Raw genomic sequence first — 25,630 nt, 5'->3', positions numbered from 1 at the left:
ATAATTTTCTTCAGTTTTCTTTTTTTTTAAATACCTATTTACAGAGTTGTCATTCTAGAAAAACAGTACAACAAATCATTGCAGTCTAAAAACAGGCAGTCTTTGGTGAAGGAGAGGCGGGGTGGAGTGTTACCACTGTTACCTCCTTCCTATTTCGTTCTGTCTCATAAAGTGAATGTTGTTGGCACTGTCAGAGAGTTCCAGGTACTGCTCCACGGACAGGACGAAGTAGCCATCGTAGCCCGACACCTTCCCCGTGGTCAGCAGCTGCTGCCGCTCGCCCTCGGTCCACGCCCTGACGCCCTCTTCACCCTCCCGGAGCCTCTTCTGCTCTCGTGTCCAGGCCTGCTCCACCGCCCTCTGGCGGGCCATCTCCTGCACATGCTCCCTTTCCTCCTCCACTGTGGCCCCGTACCGGACGTTGAAGCAGAGGGCGCCCCACTGGAGCTGGATGTCGGCAAAGCGCCTAGTCCTCCCGCCCACCACGGAGGTCATCTGGGACACGGTGACGTTGACGCCATTCTCGAGGACGCTGCCGCCGCCGGCCCCAATCACGCCCAGGTCGCCCTCCAGGGGGCCGAGCTTGACGAAGTAGTGGGTGTCGCGGCCCTCGATGGTGAAGTGCAGGCCGGTCAGGTAGACAGCGTTGTTGAGGACGGCGGCGATGCGTCGGCTGTCCTCATTGGCCACCCCGATGATGTCGGCCGTGGTGACGCTGTCAACGATTGCGAACCTGACACCCTTCCCAAAGAGTGAGGAGGCGGTGGAGAACTTCGGGCCCCGGTCCAAGCGCCGCCCTGCCGAGCCCCTTTCCTGGGTCATGGGCAGACGGTCCAGGGAGATGAAGGTCCGCAGGTGCTTCTGCAGCTCACACTGAATGCCAAGGACCACCTGAGAGCAGAGAAAGAGAGAGCAAGCAGAAGCAGGTGTGAGGAATGGATGTTGCAAAGAGACAGGAAGTATGATCTACTGCAGTGGTCACGGCCACATTCACCTTGCTGGGGTCCCAGTCCTGTGTCTTTGTTTGAGTCTTCATCAGTTCATATGTCTGCTCTGTCATCTCCACATCTGGTTTGGGGAAACCGGGAACTACGTTGTGTAGCTGAAAGCCGAACAGCTGCAACCAGCTGCCAATATCTGTAAACACAGAGCCAAATGTCATGAATTCCATATCAGTGCTTATCTACTTCATAGCTATAAATATTCTCTCTGTATATTTACATACATATATTGCTTTGCTTTTCTTGGACACACTAGAAATCTTTGATAACTGAATGTTCATCTCACCAGTAGTGAACTGAGTAACTTCCTGCAGCTCCCCAACTGGACAATTGTTTTTGAAGGAGTAGAGATTGAAGGGCCTTGGGTTTGTGCTGAGCTCCTTCCACAGGTCATAGTTAGGGGTGGTCCACCGCCCCGCCACCACATCATAATCCCGGCGTCCCAGATGGACGAGCTTGGTCAGCGGGTCATAGAGACCCCCGTGGAATCCGATGACCAGCTGGAAGGAGGGGTTAGAGTCCTGGTATATGTCCCCGTAGGGTGTGTACAAAATCTCTTTGACGATTTGCCCCCGGCTGCTGAAAATGGCTAAGGGGGTGCCGGAGTTGTCACAGGCGACGTAGTACTCCTCCCCGCTGCTGAGCTCCATGGCGATGAGGTGACCCTGGAGGTCGTAGTAGAGGGATGTTATTTCGGAGCTGCTGTGGTTGTACATGTGAGTGACCCTCGTTGGCTTGGTGAGGTCCGCGTAGAAAAACTGGAGGTGCAGCCCGGCACTGGACCTGCTGGCTACCCGCCTGCCCAGGCCGTCGTAGCGGTACTGCACGCTTTGGTCCGACACTTTGCTGTACGCTTTGGTCAGGAGCCCATTGGAGTTGTACTCGAACACGTCACTGCCCCGTTGCCGGAGGAAGCCATCCTCATCCATTTTGTACTGGATCTCCCCCAGCCTCGTGATTCGGTCTCGTAGGTCATAGCGCAGAGGGGTCAGCCGGGCGCTGTTGCCGTGGCTCAGCAGGTTGATGTTGCCGTTGAGGTCGTAACTGTAGCGCCACTGCGGCCGGTCGTTCACCGACACGCTCTGGAGCTGGCTGTCCGCATCGTACTCGTAAGAGTACCGCGTGATGTTGCTGTCCACCCCTATCCTGATGTCGCAGATCGTGGTGCGGCCCATGTTATCGTACTGCACCGTCATCCAGTAGGCGATGGACTTCAGTATTTCGTACTGGACTTCGATCACCTGGCCGTTGGCGTTGAATATCTTAGTGTGTTTCATGACGTGCGTGGTAATGACCTGGTTGAGGTCATAGTTGATGACACTGAATTTGCCAAACTGTTCTATTCGTCCGGAAACATCAACATAGCGATAGAGGTCGATGGGGAGAGGGGTTTCATTTATCATGGCTTGCATGCTGGTTACTCTAAAGTTGTTATAGCTGTAGTCAAATCGGGCATTAACAAGCCCCTCTTCACTAAATCTGAAGATCTGACGGCCAACAAGAGGACCTACAAAGACAAGAAAGGTTTTTATTTTTGCAGCTTTAAGGGTACTACAAAAGTATGTATTGAAAACCTAAGTGAAAATCTCATAACAAAACAAACTCATTGTGTCTCCTCTTCAGCTTGTTCTAGATCCAGCACAGGCTTCATTTAGACCTGACTGATGTTGACCCCAACACATTCTTGAATGAAATTAATTAAAAAAGGCGAGTTTTTGTATTTGTACAAAACAGCTGCAGATTTACACACTGTCACAAACATTCTATCTATCTATCACTATCTCAAGTGCCTTTTCCGTCTTCAACAGCCCCTACCCCCCACAACATGCACAACATTGTCACCATGGCAGAAAGACAGGCAGCTTTGGTTAACGCATTTGCAACAAGTGTGATGAAACAAACATATCTCTCTCAATGCTCTAAACACATTTGGACACTGATACCCATGGCACGTTACTAACATTTTTTTTGTCTCTGCACAGCTTAACCCTGCATTTTGCAGATTCGAAATCAGAGACTGCAATAAGTGCCAACAACAAAGTAAGTTATTGTTGTCAATGTATGTAGGCTCCCCTTCTATTCCTACCACAAAAGGCTATTTAAACATGCCTGGTGGTTTCCTCCCAGCATAGTGACAACTAAACTGGAAACTGCAGTATACTTTCCTGGGTTAGAAAGTCTTTATTATCTGTCCACATCAAAGGATACAGCTGCAATGTTTTTCCACCAAAGGCTGATGATGGTTTTTGCTCTAAAGGGGCGAGGGTCTGAAACATACAATTATTTTCTAATATTGTCTGCACCTGCTTGTATACAGTCTGATTAATAAATTTGGATGTAATGTGCAGCAAGGGTAAAAAGTATAAACTGTGAATATATACAAAAAAGGTTTAACTATGTCTGTACTTTGAAAATTACTGCAGGGGGCTGTTTACCTTTATGCAGAGCTGGCTCCAACGTCTTTAGATGGAGCTGATCCCAGAGAACCCAAAGTTATCTTGAAAAAAATAATTACTAAAACATTGCCATCCACATTTTGCTAGCTACCAATCTGTTATGATAAAAGAACAACAGTTTAGCCAGGATTAGGTTAGCTGGCTAAACTGTAAGCCAGCACAACTACTTAGTTACTTATCTCTTATGGTTTCATATTTTGATGTGTCTGGCTGACTCCGTATTTTGATTTATAGCCTTAAGGCAAACATTAATGGGCACTACAAATTTTAAGAATGAAAAAGTATGTCATGCATACATCCACCTTTCTTATTTTCTTTTGATGGACACATTCTTTTAGATGCCTTGGTTTATCATTTCTGTTTCTTGGTCCAAAGTATCTTGCATCCTGGCTCTCAGATCATTGCTTGCTTTCATTTTTGTAATGGCTCTACTAAGTGTCTACTACACTGTGGCTGGCTAGCTCACATGAGTTGGATCCAGCTCAGGTGGATTGACAATGGCAAAAAACCTAGGAGTGGGCCAGTTTTCCTTTGCTGTCATAGGAAAAAATAACATGATTGAAAAAACAAAAAAATTCTGTCAAGCGGCTGCAGGGGTAATTCCATCAAGCAGCTATACTCAGAATACACCAGGATCAATTTTTAATTGCACAGCATGATGAAATGTAAGGACAGTAGTAATGCTTTGGAAATAACTCTAATTGTTCAGTCATTGTATTTCAGACCACCATAAATCTAGTGAGTTAAATTCTTCCTTTCAGCATTGGTCTTGGTTCTTAGCTTTACCTTTCTCATTACTTGTGACTTAAGCCCAGTTACATGGCTCATTACAAATTTCATGTTAGGGATGACTGAGGGATGCTCATTGCTGTCAACTGAAATTATTTTCTATTCAGCAAAACTTCAGTGCCATGACTGCCATTGTCTTACCAGTCACCTGTCATCTTCTTTCACCTCTCTTTATATCTTACTGCAGGCCACAGTGAGGATTGTCACAATCCCCCCCCCCGCCCCCCCAACGAAAGCACCCTTTGTGACAGTGAAATGAGATCAGTTAAAAAAGAAGGTTGAATTCAAAGCCTTCCTAGGACAAAGTGATAAACCGGAAGGCAAAGCCTAAGTGCAGAAGTGTGGAGATTAGAGACCCCTGACTGAGAGAGGACAATTGGAGCGAGAGGATTCGACAGACTTCTGAGTTGGAGAAAAATGGCTCATCAGCAACTGGCAATAATAGCCCTGCGTGTCTTCGTCTCTTTACAATGCCACTGTTAAATCAGCCCACATTGCTGGATTGGTGATTTTCACTGCTGCTGCACTTCTACAACAGTAAAAAAAAAAAAAAAAAATCAAAGATTTAACTCCCTGTGGTACCCAAGAACTCAAAACCAACTGCCTCCAACACTGTATCTGAGTGAGGATTTTTGGTCAAGTCGATTCACTTATTATTAGCACTGTTATTATTAAGACAATTATGATGCATATTCTTTCTGAAACTGGCATGCTTCCTGAGTAATTCTACATGAGCAGCTTGGGTGTACAGCACGCTTTTATATTTTCGCCTGGGATGAGTGCCTTGTCAATGGCATCAAGGACAATGGAGCAATGTCTTTACCAGTTTTTCCCTCTCCTTTCCTGGTTGTTTGTTCTCCAAAAGTTGAAATTGACCTGTCAAACATTTCTTGACACACTGACAGCAGTGCACCTAGGACTGCTTATATTTGTAGATTTAATTATGGCTCAAAAATTAATTTATGCTGTGTTGGGAGGAAAAAAGCACCTCAGGGAATGTTTCAAGCTACACTGGGTCCAATAGCCGTTACAAGGTTAAGCAAGTATTTTCTCTGAGTATAATGTTCTTGCAGTAGCACTTGAGCTGTCTTTTAAAAACAGGGCTTGTATATATGGGCTCCAGGCTGTAGGCAGTGTTAGCACGGTGGTGAGAAGCAGCAGTGACCTGTACACTGTGACGGCCCTGTTACCTGTCTGCCTGTATCTGATGGTGCAGGTGAAGCCCTCGTGCATGAGGTGGATGGTTTTAACCATGCCCGAGGCCTCGTCGTGGGTGAAGGTGACCAGGGTGGTGTCGTAGAGGATCTCCGCCAGGCGGGACTGCTTGGTGTATTTGTAGAGGACCCGGCGCCCGGTGCCCAGGTGGAGGGTCTGAAGCAGGTGTCCGTCACGGGTGTAGTCCTGGATGAAGGTGGAGTTGCTGTCCGGCGGGCTGTAGATGTTCCTGTAGTAGCCGACCGACAGGATGGACTGCATGCCGTGCCGTACCATGCTGGGCATGGTGACGGACAGGAGGCGATCCGTCTGGTCGTACTCGAAGATGTACCTGCGCTGGCTATGCAGCAGCAGCATGACTGACTGTAATCAGATGCACACACACAGCCATATCTGGTCAATTGATTGATAAGCAGTGACTAGCCAGCAGTCAACTAGCCAGTTAATATTTTACATGAACAAGACATTCAAGCCCGTTCATGTGATGTGTAATAATAAGGTCTTCATAAGTAGGTAGAGCTTTGTGCCCCTTTGTACTTATGCTTACTGATTGTGAAAGTGCCAATGACTGCTCAGTCTTGCAACAGACAAATGTCTTATAAGCCCTTATGGGTTCAGCACCACAGCATCAATGGTCATTCCAATAAATCAATCAATCAATCAATAAACCATGTAATATTCCTTTGCAGTGGCAGAGAAGAGTTCTACATGTGTTTTGGATTGTATGAATCTTCCATATGACAGCTAAAACGTCATATATGACCTAAAATGTGATTTTAAAAGATCACATTTAAAACACACACCTTTGTAAGCGGTAAGCACTAAAAAATTCTGCTCTGTTTCACCAGTCGCAATGGAACATGGCAATGTATATTGGCTGAGTGTAGAAAACTCAGTATGGCTATTTATTTTTCACTCTACCTTCTCCAGGAAAGTGTAGCTCCATATCTTGCCGTTGGCCCATGTTCTGGAGACAACCCTGCCACTGTCATACTCAAGCTTTTCGGTCCAGTTTCCTCGCTGAATGCTGGTGACCAGGCCCATGGCAGAGTAAGAGACATTCACCTCATTGTATTTGCTACTAGGTGACCACAGAATGGGACGTCCCATTTGGTCATAGAGGATCCTGAGGGTAAATTTGCGATGGTCATCATAGATCTTGCCCACTCGTGTGGCTTGGTCAAAGTCTATGGACAGCAGATTTCTGTTATGAGCCTGATAATGAATACAACAATATAATATCAGTGATACAATCAGAGCTTAACAGCCAAAACAGACATTCAATTTCACTTTGCTCACTGTTCAAAGCTTTTTGCCCAAAAGACTTACTTGCTTAGCAGCTTGGAGTAGGGATGTACGTTTTCAAATTTATATGAGACTATTCTAAGACTCAAAGAGAGAATATTTGAATAATCAAACACAGAGCTTTAGTATTATTTTTTTTAAATTTATCGCTACAAAGAGGCTGAATGTGACCAGGGTGGGTTCAATACTGATTCAAGTATCACTTCTACTAATCAAGAAGTGCCCTCATGGTCAAATCTTCAAATAATCAAACATTCAGTCTCAGTTGTATGGCTGAGGTTAGTCTACCACATTAGACTCTTTCTTTTGGATTTGGGGCACTGCTATAGTTCCTTGCACAAAAAAATCATGTATTGCCCCATTGAATACACAACTGCAGTTGGGTCAGAGAGTTTTCTATGTGGTAAAAGTGCCCTGTAAGTTGACAGCAAAGGTTTCAGATTCATGGGGGAGTAACTGACCTTCTCGAAAGATATCAGTGTAATAACAGCATTCGTGTCAACAGTTTGGGCCAGACAAAAAGCTTTGACAGAATATTGTACAGTTATTTATGGCTCTGAAGATAAAGAGACATGACGTTTCACAGAAGTACAAAGATCTGTTGGTGGATTTCCCCATCATTTGCACAGTCAAGGCAGTAATCTCCCTGGGTGTCATCATCTCCTAAGAAACAGATGGAACGTGCTGACATTTGGCACCCACTCTTCACTTTCATTTTCCCTTCCTCAGCAACCTCCACTGAACACTGTCACATTGGCACATTCAGCGGGTCATTCCCTCCACCCCTTTCACTCTGAATCTGCACTGACTTCCTTTTCAAGGCCACAGAGGGAGAGAGGAAACCTCATTAAATGACTTGGCCTCCCAACCTGAACAGCCTAGGATCAACATGAGGGGAGGTGACTTTATCAACAGAACATTGGTTTAAAAAAAAAAAAAAAAATTACCCAGTGGATGCTTCACACATAAGCTAGCACTGTGTCTGCTACATCGTCTCATGAATAACACCTTTATGTTGGCGGTTAACATTTTGTAGCGAGCAAGGTATTGAGTCACGGTAATGAGTCAATCCTATTGCCAACCAATGGATTTAATTGAAAGTTTCTTTTTTGGCTATTCATACATTTTTATAGACCTGTCTGATCCCTCACAATGTTTTTTTTCTTTTTTTTTGTCAGTTAGGAAATGCTTTGATCAGTTTAGTTGATGCTAAGGACCCATGGGAGGATTGAATTGTCCAGATATTCAGGTTATACTTTCTACGTGGCACCGTGGAGGGAAAAAAATAGGTGGTCCCCCGTACCCTCAGTCGGCGCTCATATGTGGTGTAGTTGCCTTTGGCCTGTTCCCTCCTCTGCCTCCACTCGATCAGGCTTGGGCTGTGCTCGCCTGGCAGGCTGATGTTGCACCTGCCCACTGTGGGATTGACCGTACCCATGGACAGGTGCGGCTCCGTGCTAAGCGTCACCTCCATGCCGCTGCCGAAGGTGACGCGCAGTGACCCATCGGCACTGACTCTGTAGGTGTTCTGAGAGTGATCTGAGGAGAGAGAGCAGTCACTATACAGGGCTTCCTACCACATGTGCTACATGTGCTACTGACGCACCAAGAGACATCACCTCAACACAATTTTTAGGCAATCACAATTCTCTTACATTCTACAATACACACACATGACAACTGTCTTCATTTTCAACTACGCTTTGGTGTGGTAGCAAAAGAAATAAACTTTAAATATCATTAAATACAGGACTTTGCTAAACGAATGCCCTAGGTTGCAGTGCAATGCCTCAAACATACATCAACAAGTGTTTGTATTTGTCTTGACCTAAACAGCAGTTTTACACTTCATTTTTCTGAGGCTACTGTCCTTAGGCAGCGCTGAATGACACTGCTATATGCAGTCAGAAACCTCCTAGAAAAAGAAGCAGCGTGATTGTATTTTTGCTTCCTGTCTGTTTTTTTTTCACTGTTCTGACCAGCGCTTCACACCTTTGCAGAATAGTCACACGGTGAAGGCGTTGTTACCGTTATGAGCGCTGTGTTTGTGTGACATCTTTATCAGTGTGCCGTACAAGAAGCAGTTCAAACAAAACTACGACTTCTGTTAGACAGCTATAGAAACTACAGAAATGCAACCAAACTCAAACCAAAACTAACCTGGAACCAAAGGGCTCATTTTGCATTGCAATATACAGTACATAGATAAAATCATATATATATATATATATATATATATATATATATATATATATATATATATATATATACTCAGTCCAATCAATTTTCCACTCACCAAAAACTCACCAAATTAATGTTTCATCACTAATTAGAGCACTCTCATATACAGTGTCAAAATGTGTTTCAAACAGAAGCTACAGTTAAAATCTATCAAGCAGTTCATTTCACAGTCTGAATGTTAAAAAAAATAAGTAAATGCTCTGTGAAGAAGAGTCCTCACATCCTTTTGGTTCGGGTTTATGTGTCCTCTGACTCATGTAGTCAGGAAAACGCCAGCACAGTTAGTCAGCAACAGTGTGAGCTAATTTCTGTGATGCTGGATTCCACAACAAGTGAAGGAGTTTACGTCCCTTCCCCCTCATATGTTTTTTTCCGGCACAGATAAAGATCAAAGCAGAGTGATGAGAGATTTATTTTTTACAATTTTTATCATTATTATTGTTGTTCCGGTTGTTGTTATTCTTGTTAGTGCTATAATTTTTTTTCTAAAAGCTTTCAAATAAGGACGAACTGTGTTTAAAACCAGTTCTATTATTGATTTAGTATTCAATTCATTGTTTCCCCAGGGGCGCTTTAAACATAACACATATAATACCATGTAATGCACTGGAAAATTATTTCTTCTATTTTTTTTTTCTCAGAATACAAAGATATCATTTGGGATTGGCTGGTTTATGAATACATATAACTCTTGGTGTACCCTATAAAGATAAGACAGTGAATTGCTGTTCTACTGTGATTCTTACCATGCAGTTTTACAGTGCTTCACAGTGATTGAATCACTGTGTAGTCCTGTAGGCTCATATTTATCTGGTATGCTATTCATTTTATAGGTTTTGTAGGGAAAGGGACTTGCAGAAAGAAAGTTGCAGACCCAAATTTCAGGTGGCATACTGCCACTGTACCCCGGGGCAAGGTTCTTAATCTGAATTTCATCATTCAAAATCAAGCTGTATAGTACATAAATTGTAAGTAATGTGTCATCCTGGACAGCAGGCAACTGGATATATAAAACAGTGACTGACCATGGCAGGGCAATGCTGAAGGATACAGGTACTGCAAATAATATGACAATGCCATACAGACAAACTGTATTGTACGTCAAGCGCAGAACCTGACACACAGAAAAGTGACAGCACCCCAACTCTTATAACGACTTTCACATATACCATAGGTGTTACCTTGAAGCTAAACGGAAAGTAACACATATGTGTCATATGCTGTAATCTACCATCGGTGTACACAGACAGCTGGAGCGCGGCACACACCTTGGCGCAGCGTGTAGATCGTGTTGGTGGCCGAGAAGTTGGTGGCTGTGACGAAGTTCTCTCCATTTGAGGTGTCCACCTCCACCCTGACAGACTTCTCCATGTTACCGTGGTAACTGCTCACTTCTCCCGTTGGGAAAGTGACATTGATGAGGTGGCCTTCAGAGTTATACCTGCAAGAGGACAACCTTTTTTTAGCAGAGGCATTTCTTTTAGCTCAGGGGCTAGCCCTTTTATATGTTTTTGAACAAATGTATATAAACAGTACTTGTAACACTATATCCTGCTGAGCAAGTAACTCCATATTTTACTGCATTAGACTATGACTGCAGAACCTCACTACTTCACCAAATGATTAATATTTTGATTGGACAAACTGGCTATGGTGTAACAGTGATGGTCCAATGAAAAAAATCTTGCTGTTATCTTTCACTGACGTTTGCTAGTTCACTGGCTGTCAGTCTTTAATCACAAAACCTCTATGTAGTTTTAAAAATACACCACAAGATGGCAATAGTACGCTATTTACTCAACCAAATGCAAACTCCAGGGCAGAATTCATCAGTATCTGTTTACAATACAGAGAAAACTGTTTTTCTCCTGTGAAGTCAATCAAACTGTTTTTGAAAGGCAAACTGTGAGAAAGGTTATAAGTCTAAATATAATGTTCTTAAACATTAAAAACTGGAAAATTAAACACCATAGACTAGAAGCACACGGCAAGATCCTGAAAAAATATGTTCATGAACAAAAGCTAACATGTACAGTGAAAATCTCCCTAGAGAAAATCTTTTAAAATGACGATTCTGAACACTTTTTAAAAAACACTGCCCCTTTTAGACTTAGCAGATATTTTTTGAACTGCATTTCTTGCAAATTCATCTCCACAGACCAGCCTCTCAATGGCTAATCAGAGAAAATCTCAGCCTTTATATGGGACTGAGTAGATACCCTGTGCGACGGGGAGTCTGATTTCCCAGCTGACCCACCGCTGTGGGAAAATCCTCTCCCTGCTCTGCTGCTGAATGACAATGCTGAATGGCAATTCAGCAGATCTTAGTGAGCATCGTTTTCTGCAAATGAACTGAATCAAAGCTTCGTCCCTTATACAATTACGCAGTAGAGTAATGATCAATCTTTTCTGAGCACAGAAGCCATTCAAATTAAATAAAACGGAATAAACTCAACTCTCAACTCTCAACAAACAAAAGCCTTACTCATAGACGGTGGTCCAGCCATTTTCGTCATTGCTTGTTGCTAGAAGACCCGAGTTGCCGTGGTAGGTGACCTGCGCCAGGTCGTGACCCTGGTCAGACACCCTCTTGAGGGCGCCATTGTTGCTGATGGTGAGCCAGTAGACCTGGCCTCCGGGAACCACCAGCCACAGCGGCACGCCGTTCGCATCGCGGCGGATGTGGACGGAGTCGCCGTCTGCGCCGATGATGGCACTGACGTGACCCTCGGCGGAGTAGGTGAAGTTGTAGACGTAGTCCCCTGTGATGAGGTTCTTCGTGTGGAGGTGGGTGCCGTTGGCGCTGAACAGGTACAGCTCCTGGTCCGGCGCTGAAGCCACCTCGTACGTGTGGGAGGGGCTGAGGTGCGGCCTGTTCCAGCTGACGGCCCGGATGCGAATGTTGCCCAGGTCGGCGATGAAGAGTGTCCCGTCGGGGGACACGGCGAGGGAAGAGGGCGCTTTCAGCTTGGCATCTCTGGCATAGCCTCCGTCACCTACACACAGGGAGGGACGCCAAATAAACATCTAGTAAAGGGATGATCCACACTAGGCAAAAATATGTTAACTGTCACATACGCAAGAAACAACAACCATGAACGACGGACCAAGTGGCACAGTGTTTCAGTTCTTACCTCTAAGTTAAATAAACATCCCCGCTTCACAAAAATTTGACAGATATTGCGTACTTACCCACACAAAAATGGCATCTGTAGTTATGCTACAGTTGCTTCCAGTTTTGAGATACTGCTCAGAACCGTAGCGGATTTGCTTGATTAGGCATTGGTCATTAAGTTTTTAATCTCAGGGTCTGTGTAACGAGAGGTACCTTGTTTGACTATGAGTGATGGCATAAGACCTGCAGACATAAGATTAAATATTTCATATCTGCATTAAGGAACAACCCTTGCAGTTCCTCAGTGCTATGAATTCTATGCCATGTATTCAAGGGAATATACAATTCAAATGTATTAAGTGATTAAGATCTTACAAATTACATAACCAGTCCTGTACTGTACTGTACTGCACTGCACTGTATATAATTTTGGGTAATCTGAGGGAGAACACCAGACCCATGGGAATTGCTTTATGGTCGTGTTTTTCCAATGCAGTTAAATCTGGGTCTCCTACCATTATGACTGGTGCGCACCTGCAGCAGGACAGGGGTTTTAGGAGACGTTGGGGAGGGGATGTGTTTCCCCCAGAATGCGCTCTGACAGACAGCACGCATGTTTGCGGAAGGAAGGAAGCGGAGGACGAAGGCCTCCGAAGAGAGTAATCATTTGTTAACAGCACGACATGATGGGAAATATGTAAAGCATCAGCCGAGAGACAGGAACTGTTACACCCCGTTGGTTCCTGCCATATGCAGCCCCATATTTTTTTTTGCCTTTTCCAATTTAAAAAAAGGTGATGCGTAACAACCATCATAGAAATGCGGAGATAAAATGGCATCTTGAATGAGATGTAGCGTCAGACGCAGCAAACGCAGGGATGTGCTTTGTGCTGTCAAAAAGCATGACAGCACTTAAGCCCCAGCGACTTTCATTCCATTCATCCCAGCAGCGCTTTCACTATAATATATTTCTCTGCTTTACTTCCATTGTTTTCATCTGCTAGTCAACTTTAACGTGGTTTGGAGGTTTTAGTAACTGAGTGACGTAAAAGAAGATGCTCTAATATAGGATCTTATATTTATATTGTCTGTCATGACCATGTCCTATTTTCCAGACATTTGCATGAAATGACTGCAGCTAAGGAGAACGCATATGCAACAATGTAGAAGGGTACATAATCACATTATTCTGCCATTACTGAATGCTCTGATTTCTAATATATGCAAATAATTAATACACTCATGGAGTGAAAGTTAATTCATGCAAATGTAAAAACAACATAAACAAAACAACAATTATGATTCATTCTCTTCAGGAGAAAATACACGTTTTTAGTAACTTTTACAATTATAGTATCTGTTCACATTGGAGTTATAAGTGCATGTTAGAACTTGAAAGAGGAACTTGTCAAGGGTCAGAAGCCAGAAGTCCCAATGAGATTCTTAAAATATACATAATGCACTAACAGCACTCTACATAAGTAGGGTCACACTCTGTTACAGAAGCAACACAGCATTCCCCAGTTTTTACTTCAACCTCTCCTTTTTATATCTTACTTATATACTTTACTTTGCTACACTTTACTCTGGCATTTTGTAGACAACATACTACATCTGGAACATGCACATGTGCCCTAAAGAAAATATTTCACTGCAGGTCATTTTGGTTAAGGTAAGCATATGTTGCTCATGATTTTCTAATTAATCCAGGAAATTGACTGGGGCAAAAAACATACACATCAACCCTCTGAGAGCCAGGCATACCAATATTACAGTTTAGGCAAATGATAGGTGAGAATTTGACTGAGACGCTTGTTCTAGTTAGTATATGGTCTTTTGTTTTTCACTTCTTACCTGAACTAATATTAGATTATATGACAACTGTCACCCTGTGTTATGCTTGTTTCAGACTTCTTAAACACTTGAATTTAACACTAAATGTGGTGAACTCATCACACAATGCAAGATGAACACGAGAGATCAACAGAATGCAGATTTTCTAACTACGCACGACATTAGTTTTAAAAAAGAATTGTCAGAGGAGAAATATTTATCTCAAAATCAAGAAAACTTCAGCAACACCAGTAGCTTGCTGTTGAAGTAGAAACATTAGACTACAATATTTCAATCTAGGTAGCAATTCAAAATGGGAAATACCAAGTAGCCAAACACCTATTCAACTGTATCTTCTCTGTAGCTATTTAAGGGCAGTTAAGATACTGTAAGTTGTGGTAGTTGTTGTGGCATGACTGTTGTCATTAGGCAGGCCCTTTTGTTTCGTATGAAACAAGTTTTATTTTTTCAAAAACATCACTGACCAAAAAACTCTGCATCCATTGTGGTTTAGCTGATTGGCATACTTCAAAATTTCCAGCATGAGCTGGGCAGCAGTGTAGCATATTGGTAAGGAACAGGGCTGGTAATTGAAAGGTTGCTGGTCGATCCCCCCCGGGGTACTGATGATGTACCCTTGGGCGAGGTACTTAACCTGGAATTGTGTCAGTAAATAACGGATAGCATGTAAATATAACCCATGTAAGCTGCTCTGGATAAGAGCATCTGTGAAATGATTGTAATGTAATGAGCTATGCATGGATGCTTGTAGAATGTTAATGTCAATTAGTGTGAGCTATTGTGTTGTCTGTATTTGTCATGACATGACCTTAGTAAACAGCAAGGTCTTCAAGTGAGCATACATCGACTTTACCTATTTCACATTTTAAAAAACCCTCTGCGCTCCCCAATACCCGTTCGGCAGTGTGGTGTAGTGGTAATGATTTAAACGCGTAATCTAAAGGTTGCTGGTTCAATTCCCTGCTGGGGCACTGCCATTGTACCCTTGTTGCTCTGGATAAGAGCGTCTACTCAACAACAGTAATGTAATGTAATGTACCCAGCACACATCTCACCTGAGAAGCAGTCGCAGTTGGGGTCGATCTTGCAGTCGCACTCGGACGGCGCCCCGGCAACAACGGAGATCTCGCCATTCGTGGTGACCTGCTGGATGCGGTTGATCTTCCGCTCATCCGTCTCGGCGATGTACAGCACCCCCTGGTGGGACACAGCGATGGCCTTGGCTGCCTCCAGGGTTGAGTGGACGGCGGCCTTGCTCACCAGGTAGTGGTCGATCCCGGGCACTTGGCAGTGGATGGGGCGTCCCGCCACGATCCGCACCTGGTCACTCTCCGACACCTGGATGACGATGTTGTTGTCCAGGACGTAGAGGGAGTTGTCCAGGGGGTTTACAGCGAGGTCGGTTGGCCACTCCAGCCGCACCTGAAGGGAGAAGAACGCTCTCTTCAGTCTCAGAACGCTGATGTATTGTTTTGCCGGCACCCTGCCATTCAATTGAAACAGGGTCACCAGCAACTCGCAGAAGGTCGGTGTGGTGAGAAGAGCATTCTGCTGTTTTTCTCAGCACACCTACAGTGTTGTCTTTTGAAAATGTCAAACACGAAGCATGACTGTGGCCCACTCCACTCATGACTCTCTCATTCCAGCAGCAGCTGTCTGTAGTAAAGGATACTTGCGGGGACTTTAAAACTTTGTGATGTCCCTACACAGGCAACACAGGTCTTGTCAGGGGAATATATTCAGAAAACCAGGCACATTAAGAGATGTACTTAACTCCTACAACCAGAAAGCTACAAACTGCGGCCATAGGAACATACCACATTCTCCACTGAATAATTCAGTTTTTCCAGGTAGAAACTTTCCATTTCCTTTGCTGTGTACAGAGGTCTTGCTGCATTCAGTGTGTCAAATACATCATCAGTAAATGTAAAATTGGCTCCGCAATAGCTGCATAAAGTCCACCTATATTTTTGCATCACCAGCAGTTTTCTTGTTTACTTCAGAAAGAAGTCCAGTTCATCTCTGATTAATATCTTGGCCATTTCAAGATGTAGAACCTTTTTTTGCAATGACACCCGGGTCTTACAAGGTGTTTAATCAGCTGTCAGTAAAAAAAAAAAAAAGATTGTATACAAAGAAGACTCAGTCTCTGCCTATTAATAGCTGTGGTGTATTCAGATGCATGTCTCTCTCAGCTCAGGTGATTATGTAGATGACAAGAGCAAATTCAATGTTTATTGAAGGCAGTTTTACTTTTTATCTGTAACAAGATTGAAATATGAACTGAGTTATTAGTACTTCTCTTTGCTTGCCATTACTTAAATATGTATAGTTCTTTATTGTTTTGTATTGATTTTATATTATTATTTGTGTAAATAGTTATCACTACAATATATAGTTGTTATGCATTTATGTTATATTGGTATTTCTGTAAACACTTATTTATTGTATAGTGGTTAAAAATAAAAGACACCACTCTTATCTAACTTTCAAATTTCTTTACATATTTTTTCCTGGCACTCTGCCGATACTTTTTCACATCACAAAGCAATGGAATGTCCCTCTGACACTGTTTTTACATGTACACAATACAGACGATTTTTCATTTTGACAGGCATTCAAGTAAACATTTTTTTAAATGAGCAAGAATAATTTAACCACATATAAAAGAATATATAGTATTCCTCATGTGATAGGCATGAGAATTTATGGCATTTTCCATTAAACAAATTTGTTTAAAAAAATGGCATGTGTGGATAGCTATTGAAGATCCTGAGTTATCTGCGTAAAACTGTGGGGAGTCCAGAATGTCAAGAAATATGGCAGGATGCATGGGGTTATTCTGTATGGCTTCAATAAACAAATAGGAGTATAAAGGATTGGGATGTACACTGTATAAAGGATGTACACTGTGTGACTCATGCTGGACATGGGTATCTGCTATGCAACTAAAGAAAGTAAAATGCTTTGCACATCCTTCCTCTTAGCTGTTTTTAGTTCATCGCAAAATATTCTGTTTGAATCTCCAATCTGCGTGCCTCATTAATACCAGCCTGCAACCCCCTTGTCCATCGGTTATGGTTCAGCATTACAACACCGCAGTGCTCAAACATGCAAGAGACCACTTATGTCTCTTCCTATGAAAGACTGGCTGCAGCTGTAAAATATCAACCACTGCAATACATCACAGATGAATGCAGACGCAGGAAGTCTCTGCTCCATGTGAAAACCTTTGAATGATTGAATATGTTTTCCGTGACAGGGGAGGGTGAGGTTTTTAGAGCATCGCAAAATAACTTCAAGGAATCCTTCACCTGTAAAGATGCACTGTTAAGAGCACATGCTGCACTGTACAGTAAAGTGCCCAAGGCAGAGGCTGGAGAAATAAAAGACCATTGTGCCACAATCATTCATTATTCACATGCCATTCTAACGGCCCTTATTTCTTTCTCTGAGCAGATCCAATGGGTCAGTTATCAAACTTTTATAATCAAAGAAGGTTTTGCCTGCCCTATATCAGCGAGGTGTCGGCTTCCATCAGTCAGGGAGACTGGGTGAGATCACACATCGTGTGACGTTTCCCTGCTCCCAAAATGTTTGTCTTACTCTACTACACACCTATGCAGCACATATTTTAGTAAGTGAGATTTCAGAAGCTTAAGACTCATAATCAACCTGATGGTATTAAATTTGCAAATTCACAGTGGTGGTTGGTCTGAGCCTGTACCTTGAGTGTTAAGCTGGCTCTGGATTTGCTCTGAAGTGGGTGCTGCAGGGGTTACTGATTCCAGCCTCCCATTAGCCATCAGCGGGGGAACATGCCAGGGGCAGTGCTTTCCTCAGACCGCTGAGTGCAGTGAGAAATCTCCTGCTGTCTTTGCACGCCCATTGTCCCTGGGCATGTGTGGGCATATGAGTGGTGCAGTGAGCTGTCCCTCGAGGGAGATCCCCTGCACCACACCCCCCCCCCTCCCCCGCACTACCTCCCCAACCCGCCCGTTCAACCCCATCACCATACTACCAGCTCACCCCCACGCTCCTGCATTTACCCCCCCCCCCCCCCCCCCCCCATGCAAACCCACGAGCTACAGGCTCTTAATAATACATGACTGTTTTGACAAGGCCTAATGTGAAGCATGGAGTGGGAAGACCGTGTCACCTGCTGTATGCGCAGACAGAGGGGCACAGCCTCACGGTAGGGAATTTCATGTCACAGCCCTGAACGTGAACACTGGCGTGACGTGAGAACCCTCCTGATAAAGGTACAGCGGAATACAAATGACCTCAGATACCCTCATCACACCTCTAGGCATCACATCAACCTCATCACCTGGAGGGAGGCTTATTCTGATTAGATCAGGGGGGAAAAAACAATTTAGCTCTTCCTCTGGTGTCCACTGCTGACAAAGCACACTGGTTTGCACTGACTGAGATAAGGTGGTACGCATGGTGTATTGTTTTATGTAAACTGTGCTGAAACCTGGTAACTAATAGTCCCACTGTCTTTATTGCAATGGATCCCCTCATTCTGCTCAAATGAGGCCGCAGCTACAGTAGGGAGTTCTTCCCAACAGGGTGCTCACTTCAGAGCAGTCCATCTTTTTCAACTGAACAACACACGCAGAAATCCCAGCAAAACAGAGCAGGAAGCGGGACCACGGTGCTATGTGATGATGCATGCGAAAACAGGTGCATAATGCTGGAGGGGATTCAATATGCTTTGGAGGGCTTTACAGTTAGTAAAATAAAGTCTATTATACCATCCGTGGCACACCAGAGATTACGCCAGTGGCGTCTGTTTTATTGAAATCCCTGGCGGTGCTCTGTGTCTTTGATACCTGTTATTGTGGGTCTGGCTTATTGAATCTTTCAGCGATGTGTGTAGGCAGCATGTTTGCGAATAACTGGGGAGCCAGGATGACAGGCGAGTTTTCTAGAATCTAGGGCAAGTGTTGTTTTCTTCATAAGTACAGTAACTACATCAAATGCAGGAGGCTTGAAGTGGAACTCAACATACAATCCAATTCTCACTTTATCTGCTTCAACACAGTTCAACCATTGTACTTATCTAAAACTGGATCACTGGTTCACCGTACTATTACAAGTTTATATGTATTTATTGATAGGTACTCTCTCCAATTCAATATGTTTTAGAGAATAAAATCTAGGTGTTGAGTTGGGCATGTCAGTCAAATATAACCCCTGAGCCCCTGTAAGTCTGATTTGATCTCTGCTCTACACGATCAACAGATGATGGTGATGATGCCCAGGAATCAGCTTTCACCAATGGGGAATCAGGGTGGATGGTCCCGGAAAGGTGCTTTACAAAAAAATCTCCACACACGACTCCCTTCTGCACCTGAAGTGGTGAAACCAACTGAAGCGCTCAAATGTGGGTCAGAGTACTGTACTCCATCAGCGGAGCGGAGAGTGGCAGCGGGGTTCTCTCTGAAGGTTATCCAGCCTCAGCACTTTCCAACTTCTCCAAAGAGAGCTTGGTTCAGATGGTTGCGTCTGGCAGGCAGTCACGCAATCAGGGCCCAGCTGTGACTGGTGGGCTCTCTGCGCCCCACCTATCTGCTGCGGGAAAGACTCTCTCGAGGGCGGAAAGACGCCTTTCGACAGACCTGGAAAACTGCCCTGCCAAAGGGTTCATACTCACAAATGAGTGACTCTGTCACTGTGTTACTGTGTTTGTTCATAATTAACAAACCCAGAGACGGGGCTGTACTGGCTAAAATAAATATGTCATCATGTTAGGGTTAATATTATCAACGCGATATGGATATTTCACAGGGTCTGTAATGATACAGTGTATACCATTATAACCCCTATAAAATATATACTTGTAGTAGGCCCTACTTAAAATACAATGCAAAACATCTGCTGAAGAAAATTACTGTTATCATTGGGTAATTGTGACCATAATGACAGTGAATAAATAGTGTATTAAATAGTGTAGCACCGTTCTAGGTGATGTCCAGCAACCATTATTAGAATTGGAATGATCACCATACCAAATTAATTTAGACTAGGGGCAGATGAGATGACCAATTTGGAAGGTCCAGGTTGGGAATTTTGCTGGGATAGAGGGGCTACCCCACTGCTCTTTGAGATTAGTGCCACAGGACCTGTCATGACCACAGTGAGTCAGGGTCTTAATTTAACATCTCATTGACAGAGTGTGACTCAGCTGCAGAGTTCACTGAGTCCTGTCTGAAAACCAAGCATACCCAAATTCAAGACCCTTCCTGCCCTAAATATACTCACATAAACCATTTCCCCCTGGCCAATGGACAAAGGAAACCTTAACACAACTTGGGGTAGTCCGCTCTTTTAGGAGGAGACTCATTTTTTAGAGCAGCTTAAGGGATGTGTGATTCTCTGGATGTGTCTGGAACCTCTAATCCCTGGAGCTGTCAGCAGTATGGGGGATATCAGCATTCTGTAATGATTTTCAGTCCTAGTCAAAAAGTAAATGTGTGGTAGACTACAGCAGCTGGTCAGATGTCACTGGAACTACTTTTTGACTACAAGCTAAAATGAGATTCACTTCTGGTAGAAAATGAGTTTTTGACCTGACAGTGATTTTGATAAAATTCACTGTACTTGGGAAGGAAAAAAAATGTTCTATTCTTTGGAAGGGCATTCACATGCAGACAGCAAAGTATGCCACCTTCCAAAAACATAAAACTACACCCATATTTATACCCAATCAATGTGAAGGCGATGAGGTTATCCACAGCCTAATTAACTAATGAGCATTGTCTACATGTGAATACACTGTGTACCCCATAAACAAGCATAGGTCTCAGAATAACTGCAGCATTACAGAGTGACTGAGGATGCTATTAGTTTAATGAATCAACAGTGCTAGAAAGTTTTTCAGCTGTTCTCTCTTAGACCTTCTTTTATTACACAGTTCGGTGGATAAGGACAACTTCAGCAGTTCAGATACTGGCAAAGGAAAGCAAAGGAAATGCTCAAGCCCCACAGTTCCACAAGGTCAGTTCTAAGCCTGGTACACCCCAGTTTGCACAAAAGTGTCAACAGCAAAAAGTAAAACATTTCACCAAACATTTACATCAAGCATTTTGTCCTGATCCCTCCAGCCCTCTACCCCTTGCTTCTTGTTATCCCTCTTCTGGAAATATTAATGCTTAAGTGAGCTCTTTATATACCTCACAGTCTGTTTTCACTTAGAGAACCGCCAATCATGTGTGGAGGGCGTGGCCTCACCTGGGTGATATCCATGCGAGCATCGCAGCTCAGTGGCTGTGTTGATGTCAGCCCATTGGAGCCTATGACAGTTGTTATCACGCCCTTCTCATTGATCCTCTTGATCATTGTTCCGTCGACAAAGTACACAAAGCCTCGTTTGTCCACAGCAATTCCTGTTAAGGGAGGCAGAGGCAGACATTAAAGTCAGAGACGGCCATTAAAGTCAGGTGTTATACACTAGTTAGAACCAACGTTAGCCTAAACAAGTTCATTGTTTATGCACTGCAGAAATCTAATTAAATAGGCTTGAGGAAGAACACTGGGGGCATTTATAATGACAGAGAAAAGAAAGCAAGTCCTTTAGGCTGCCAGATGAGTGAGGAACCCACACTGGGGGGCAATAGGTTGATGAGCAGAGGATATATGCACAGGTCACATGAAGCTAGTGCCTGGGAAAGGGGTTTGTGCTGGTTCAGACCTGCAGAGCACTTTTCATTATGGCCCTAATGATGAGAAAACAGGGGGGGAAGCAGAAGGCCCTGCTATCTCTGTGCAAAGGTTAGGACACACACAATCATCACAGATGGGCATTAGGCGTCGTTCAGCAGTCATTTACATATGCAGAATGGGCCAGATGCAAAACCGCAGTGACTCAGGGCCAGGGAATTTCACTTTCAGAATGAAACGTTACGGTTCAGAGTTTCCTTATTTCAAAGCATGTGACCACCTCTAGCTCCTGAGTGACTCATTGGCTTGATTGCCCACCACGAGTGCAAGCTGCGCTATACCGCCAGGTTAGATCCCTGCTGTTTCACTAACCCTAACTATGACCTGCAGAAAAAAAATAGTTTCGCCAGGGAAAGGGTTGGATATATCATCAGGGGTTTCCAATGTCATCACTCACAGGCACCCTGCGACTTGCCAGGCACACGGCCCACTTGGATGACATCGGTGAAGCTGCACCCATCCCCCATTCTGTGCTTACTTCACTGCGGTGTCCTGGCCAACTTGTAGTGTGACAAAATAGCTGCTGTTGGCAGGCGAGTGCATTGAAGGGTTGCATTCATTACGCCCCAACACTCCTGTGCGAGTGTAGAGGTGATACCAGCCGAATATATAACCAGTTGGCGATTCCTCAAAAGGCGGAATAAAGTGGAGAAAAAAAAGCAAGTAACAAATTCCACTTGCGCATTAAGTAGGTGAGCACTCAGAGCACACAGTTCTCCAACAGTGTTGAGAATAATTTCATTCAATCTACTGTAATGAGCAAAGCACCAAACACTGTGCTCAGGTGCACTCACTTTGAGTCAGAGCACTTTTCAAAAATGACTGGTGAGCACTGAGCAACCAGGAAGTTAGTTAACCTCAAACAACTCAAACTGTCCAACAGGTTAGACCAAAAGCATTCGTCACGTTGAAAATCACTTTAATTTATAAAGATAAATAATAGATTATGTGTATTAATCAACTCTGAATACTAGTTCTACAGAAATTGAATATAAGCTTCCTTTCATCAATAGATGTACAGTATCTTGCTCATACTGAGGTGCTGCTGGGTTGTATTTTGCATTTGGAGCAAAACATGAAGTGACTTATATTGTACTCAGCACTCATGGAAACTGTCTCAATCTAATTAAACACAGCAAATTAAAGCACCCAGCACATTTGCCAATGTGTCTTTTTTTACCTTTTTAGGGACAAGATGGATTTGATGACAATTTAAAGCCTGAAACAAGCCATGGCATTATTGATACATTCAAACAATTCATTTAAAAAGATTAACCCGATAAAACGTCTTTTTCACTATAACCATACAAAGTCTGCGGCACAGTACCAAGAGCTAAACACCTTTTGGCTTGTGTGGTCGATCTGAGCGTAGCAGCTGACGTAGCAAAAGATTATTGTTGGATTACACTAATTCACCTCAGGGTGAGACCTGCTTTGTGATTCACACCTAACCTGCCTTAGACAGGTACATATTCATTACCATGGGTGTAGGGACCTTGTCTGTTACCCGCAGTTACCAACATTTTTCAGGCAAAGAAATTAATAGCAAATGACAGCAGCTCAACATGTGTGTACTCTGTGATAACATAAGCAACTATTAAAGATACCAGACATACCAAACATATCACATGTCATTGTTTGCATTTAATTAAAACTTCGTTAATTTCCGAGTGAAGGTTTCTCTTCACAGCCAAAGACATCAATGTGTACCTCATCTACTGTCTTTGACTTTGCCCATCTCAATGACGCCACCCTTTTCTGTGCTGCTAATGATCTGTGTGAGCTGACGGTACAGAGAGAAATAAATGGCAGGACAGGGCAACCCTGCATCCTTCCATAGGACAGGTGAGTCCTTTCTACAACCTCCAACCCATTTCATCATCCTGCCAGAAGGGATGGATTAAACCACATACCTACCCCATCCCCTGAAAGCCTGTCTTTGTCCACAAACACACAGCCTTAGCAGCCACCTTCATTCTCATACTTTATGTGTGACAAAAAAACTGTCTCCTATAGCATAACAATACAACACTGTTAACATATCTGAGCGTACACAAGAGGTAATCAAGCACCAAACCACTAGTGCGGCATTGTTTGCAACTTTGAAAGACAAACTCAGTGCAAGTACTTCATATTTCACACAGAAGGCAGAAAAACCCTAAACAAAAGATGTGATGGATTTCAGTGTTAACCTGCTTTCTCTTTTCTTCTACCCAGAAAAAAGAAGGCAGCAAAAATCTCTAATCAGTCTGAAATAACAATGGAACCGCAGTGACAACACTGCCATTTCAAGTTAAGAAGACGTGTCTGTTAATGAGCAGCTCTGGATGGGTTTCAAAGATGTAAATGTGACTTCAGCTCTACCCAGTAGTTTAACTTTAATGAAAATACAAGAAAATAAACAGGCGAATAAAGGATCATACAGGTAGCCCTGCAGCATATGTAGGAAATAGGAAATGTCAAAACAGCATGAGATTCCTGGTACGCTTTCCCTTGGTGACCTGACATTTGACACTGACTTACATTTCATGGTCTTCCCACAAAGTGCTACAAGGACCATTAAAATTAAACCCTACAGTTCAAGGTAGTGGGCTGCATATATTTTTCTTTTCTATGGACAGAGGCCAAGTTTTTATGTAAATATTTCGACTTAAAGAAGAATAAGAAAAGACACTCAGGCACTGTGTCTATGCCTTTTCACTTTTTTGAGGGGAAGGGTGGAGCTCTATGATTTGTAGAGCATACCAAATAAAGGGCATTAGTTTGCTTTCTGAAATAGCCTGGGGCGGAATGCATATTATAGCTCCCATAACCCAGAAGTTTCGCTTCTTTAGAATAGGTTTAGGTTCAGCAGAAGCTCCACTAGCTATGTTTGTTTTTTGCATCAAAATGTGTGTCACTGAGCCACTGTCAGTTATAGAGCAGGAGTTATAGAGCAGAACAGCCCCTGAAGGCTCAGTGTTTAGAGTGCAACTGATCTCCGTTTCATCCCCTCATCACCCACCTCATTTGCAGATATGTGCACCATATGATCTTTTTTCACACAAACCACAAGCTCTTGTTCTTCATAAACCACATGTTCTTGCTCAACTTAATTTACTAAATTGTCTTTCCATTGTATTATGGAATTTTCTCTGCAAACTGGTGTCTGGTGCAGTGATTTTTTTTTCTGTACTCTAAACTCTCAGCTTCCCAGAATGTCCATGTTTAGCCAGCTAAGCATATTTAAACACTATACATTCTCAAAGGCATTACCTTCTACAGTGTCATTGGCTAATACAATTATCTTTACATTTCCTATGTTTCCTCCCTTTAACTCAAATTTTTAAACCTCCCACAATGCATTCTGGGACCATAATGCCAAACTGTAATGAGCACTCTGAAATGGAAATGAAGTAATACATTGAAACACTGACAGAAATGAGGAAGGTCAAATCCAACAGTTTGAATATTAAGTTTCACATAAATATCTACCTTCGGAGACTATATAACCAGGGTGAAAATCTGTTCAAACATTGCATTTAGTTTGGAAATACTAATTCAAAATGGTTAGGTACACATCAATCAGTAGCCATAACACATTTATAAATGCATGTTGTTCCTTTGTTTTGTATATGTACTCTGCCTTGGTGCATTTACATTTTCAAGATATATTCCTGAATACCATCCATCCTTAGTTTGGCTACCAAGCCATGTGAAGTAAGTAGCTGTTTAAAGACAAAATTACCATGCAGAGAAATATTTCAGTGAGCCAGATAAGAAAGTCTGCTCTGTCCTTACACTGCCTAACATCATTGTCTGACATAATTATTTCAGCACTGGAATATCAATAATAATTAACTGTAATTTTATTATTAGTATTTAAAACATTTCACAGCAGATGCACATTCAATTTTGGACACAAACTTCAAAAGTAAAGCAGCTGT

At 43.1% G+C, this 25,630-nt stretch overlaps 1 protein-coding gene across 1 annotated transcript in view; it reads right to left on the bottom strand.

The window, feature by feature from the left end:
• The window catches only part of LOC118790796 (teneurin-1-like), a 183,381-nt gene continuing 157,751 nt past the window's right edge, over positions 1-25,630 (bottom strand). Inside the window, exons 23-32 of the mRNA XM_036547853.1 lie at positions 21,216-21,370; positions 15,032-15,398; positions 11,493-12,003; positions 10,276-10,448; positions 8,070-8,305; positions 6,383-6,676; positions 5,437-5,824; positions 1,288-2,508; positions 995-1,137; positions 1-891 (exon numbers count right to left, since the gene is read on the bottom strand). Coding sequence (XP_036403746.1) covers positions 139-891; positions 995-1,137; positions 1,288-2,508; positions 5,437-5,824; positions 6,383-6,676; positions 8,070-8,305; positions 10,276-10,448; positions 11,493-12,003; positions 15,032-15,398; positions 21,216-21,370 — 4,241 coding nt within the window. The 3' untranslated portion in view covers positions 1-138. The remainder of the gene's footprint in view (positions 892-994; positions 1,138-1,287; positions 2,509-5,436; positions 5,825-6,382; positions 6,677-8,069; positions 8,306-10,275; positions 10,449-11,492; positions 12,004-15,031; positions 15,399-21,215; positions 21,371-25,630) is intronic.

Source organism: Megalops cyprinoides, chromosome 16, assembly GCF_013368585.1.
Source record: "Megalops cyprinoides isolate fMegCyp1 chromosome 16, fMegCyp1.pri, whole genome shotgun sequence".
NCBI lineage: Eukaryota > Metazoa > Chordata > Actinopteri > Elopiformes > Megalopidae > Megalops > Megalops cyprinoides.
This window is presented reverse-complemented; position numbering and strand designations above follow the sequence as displayed.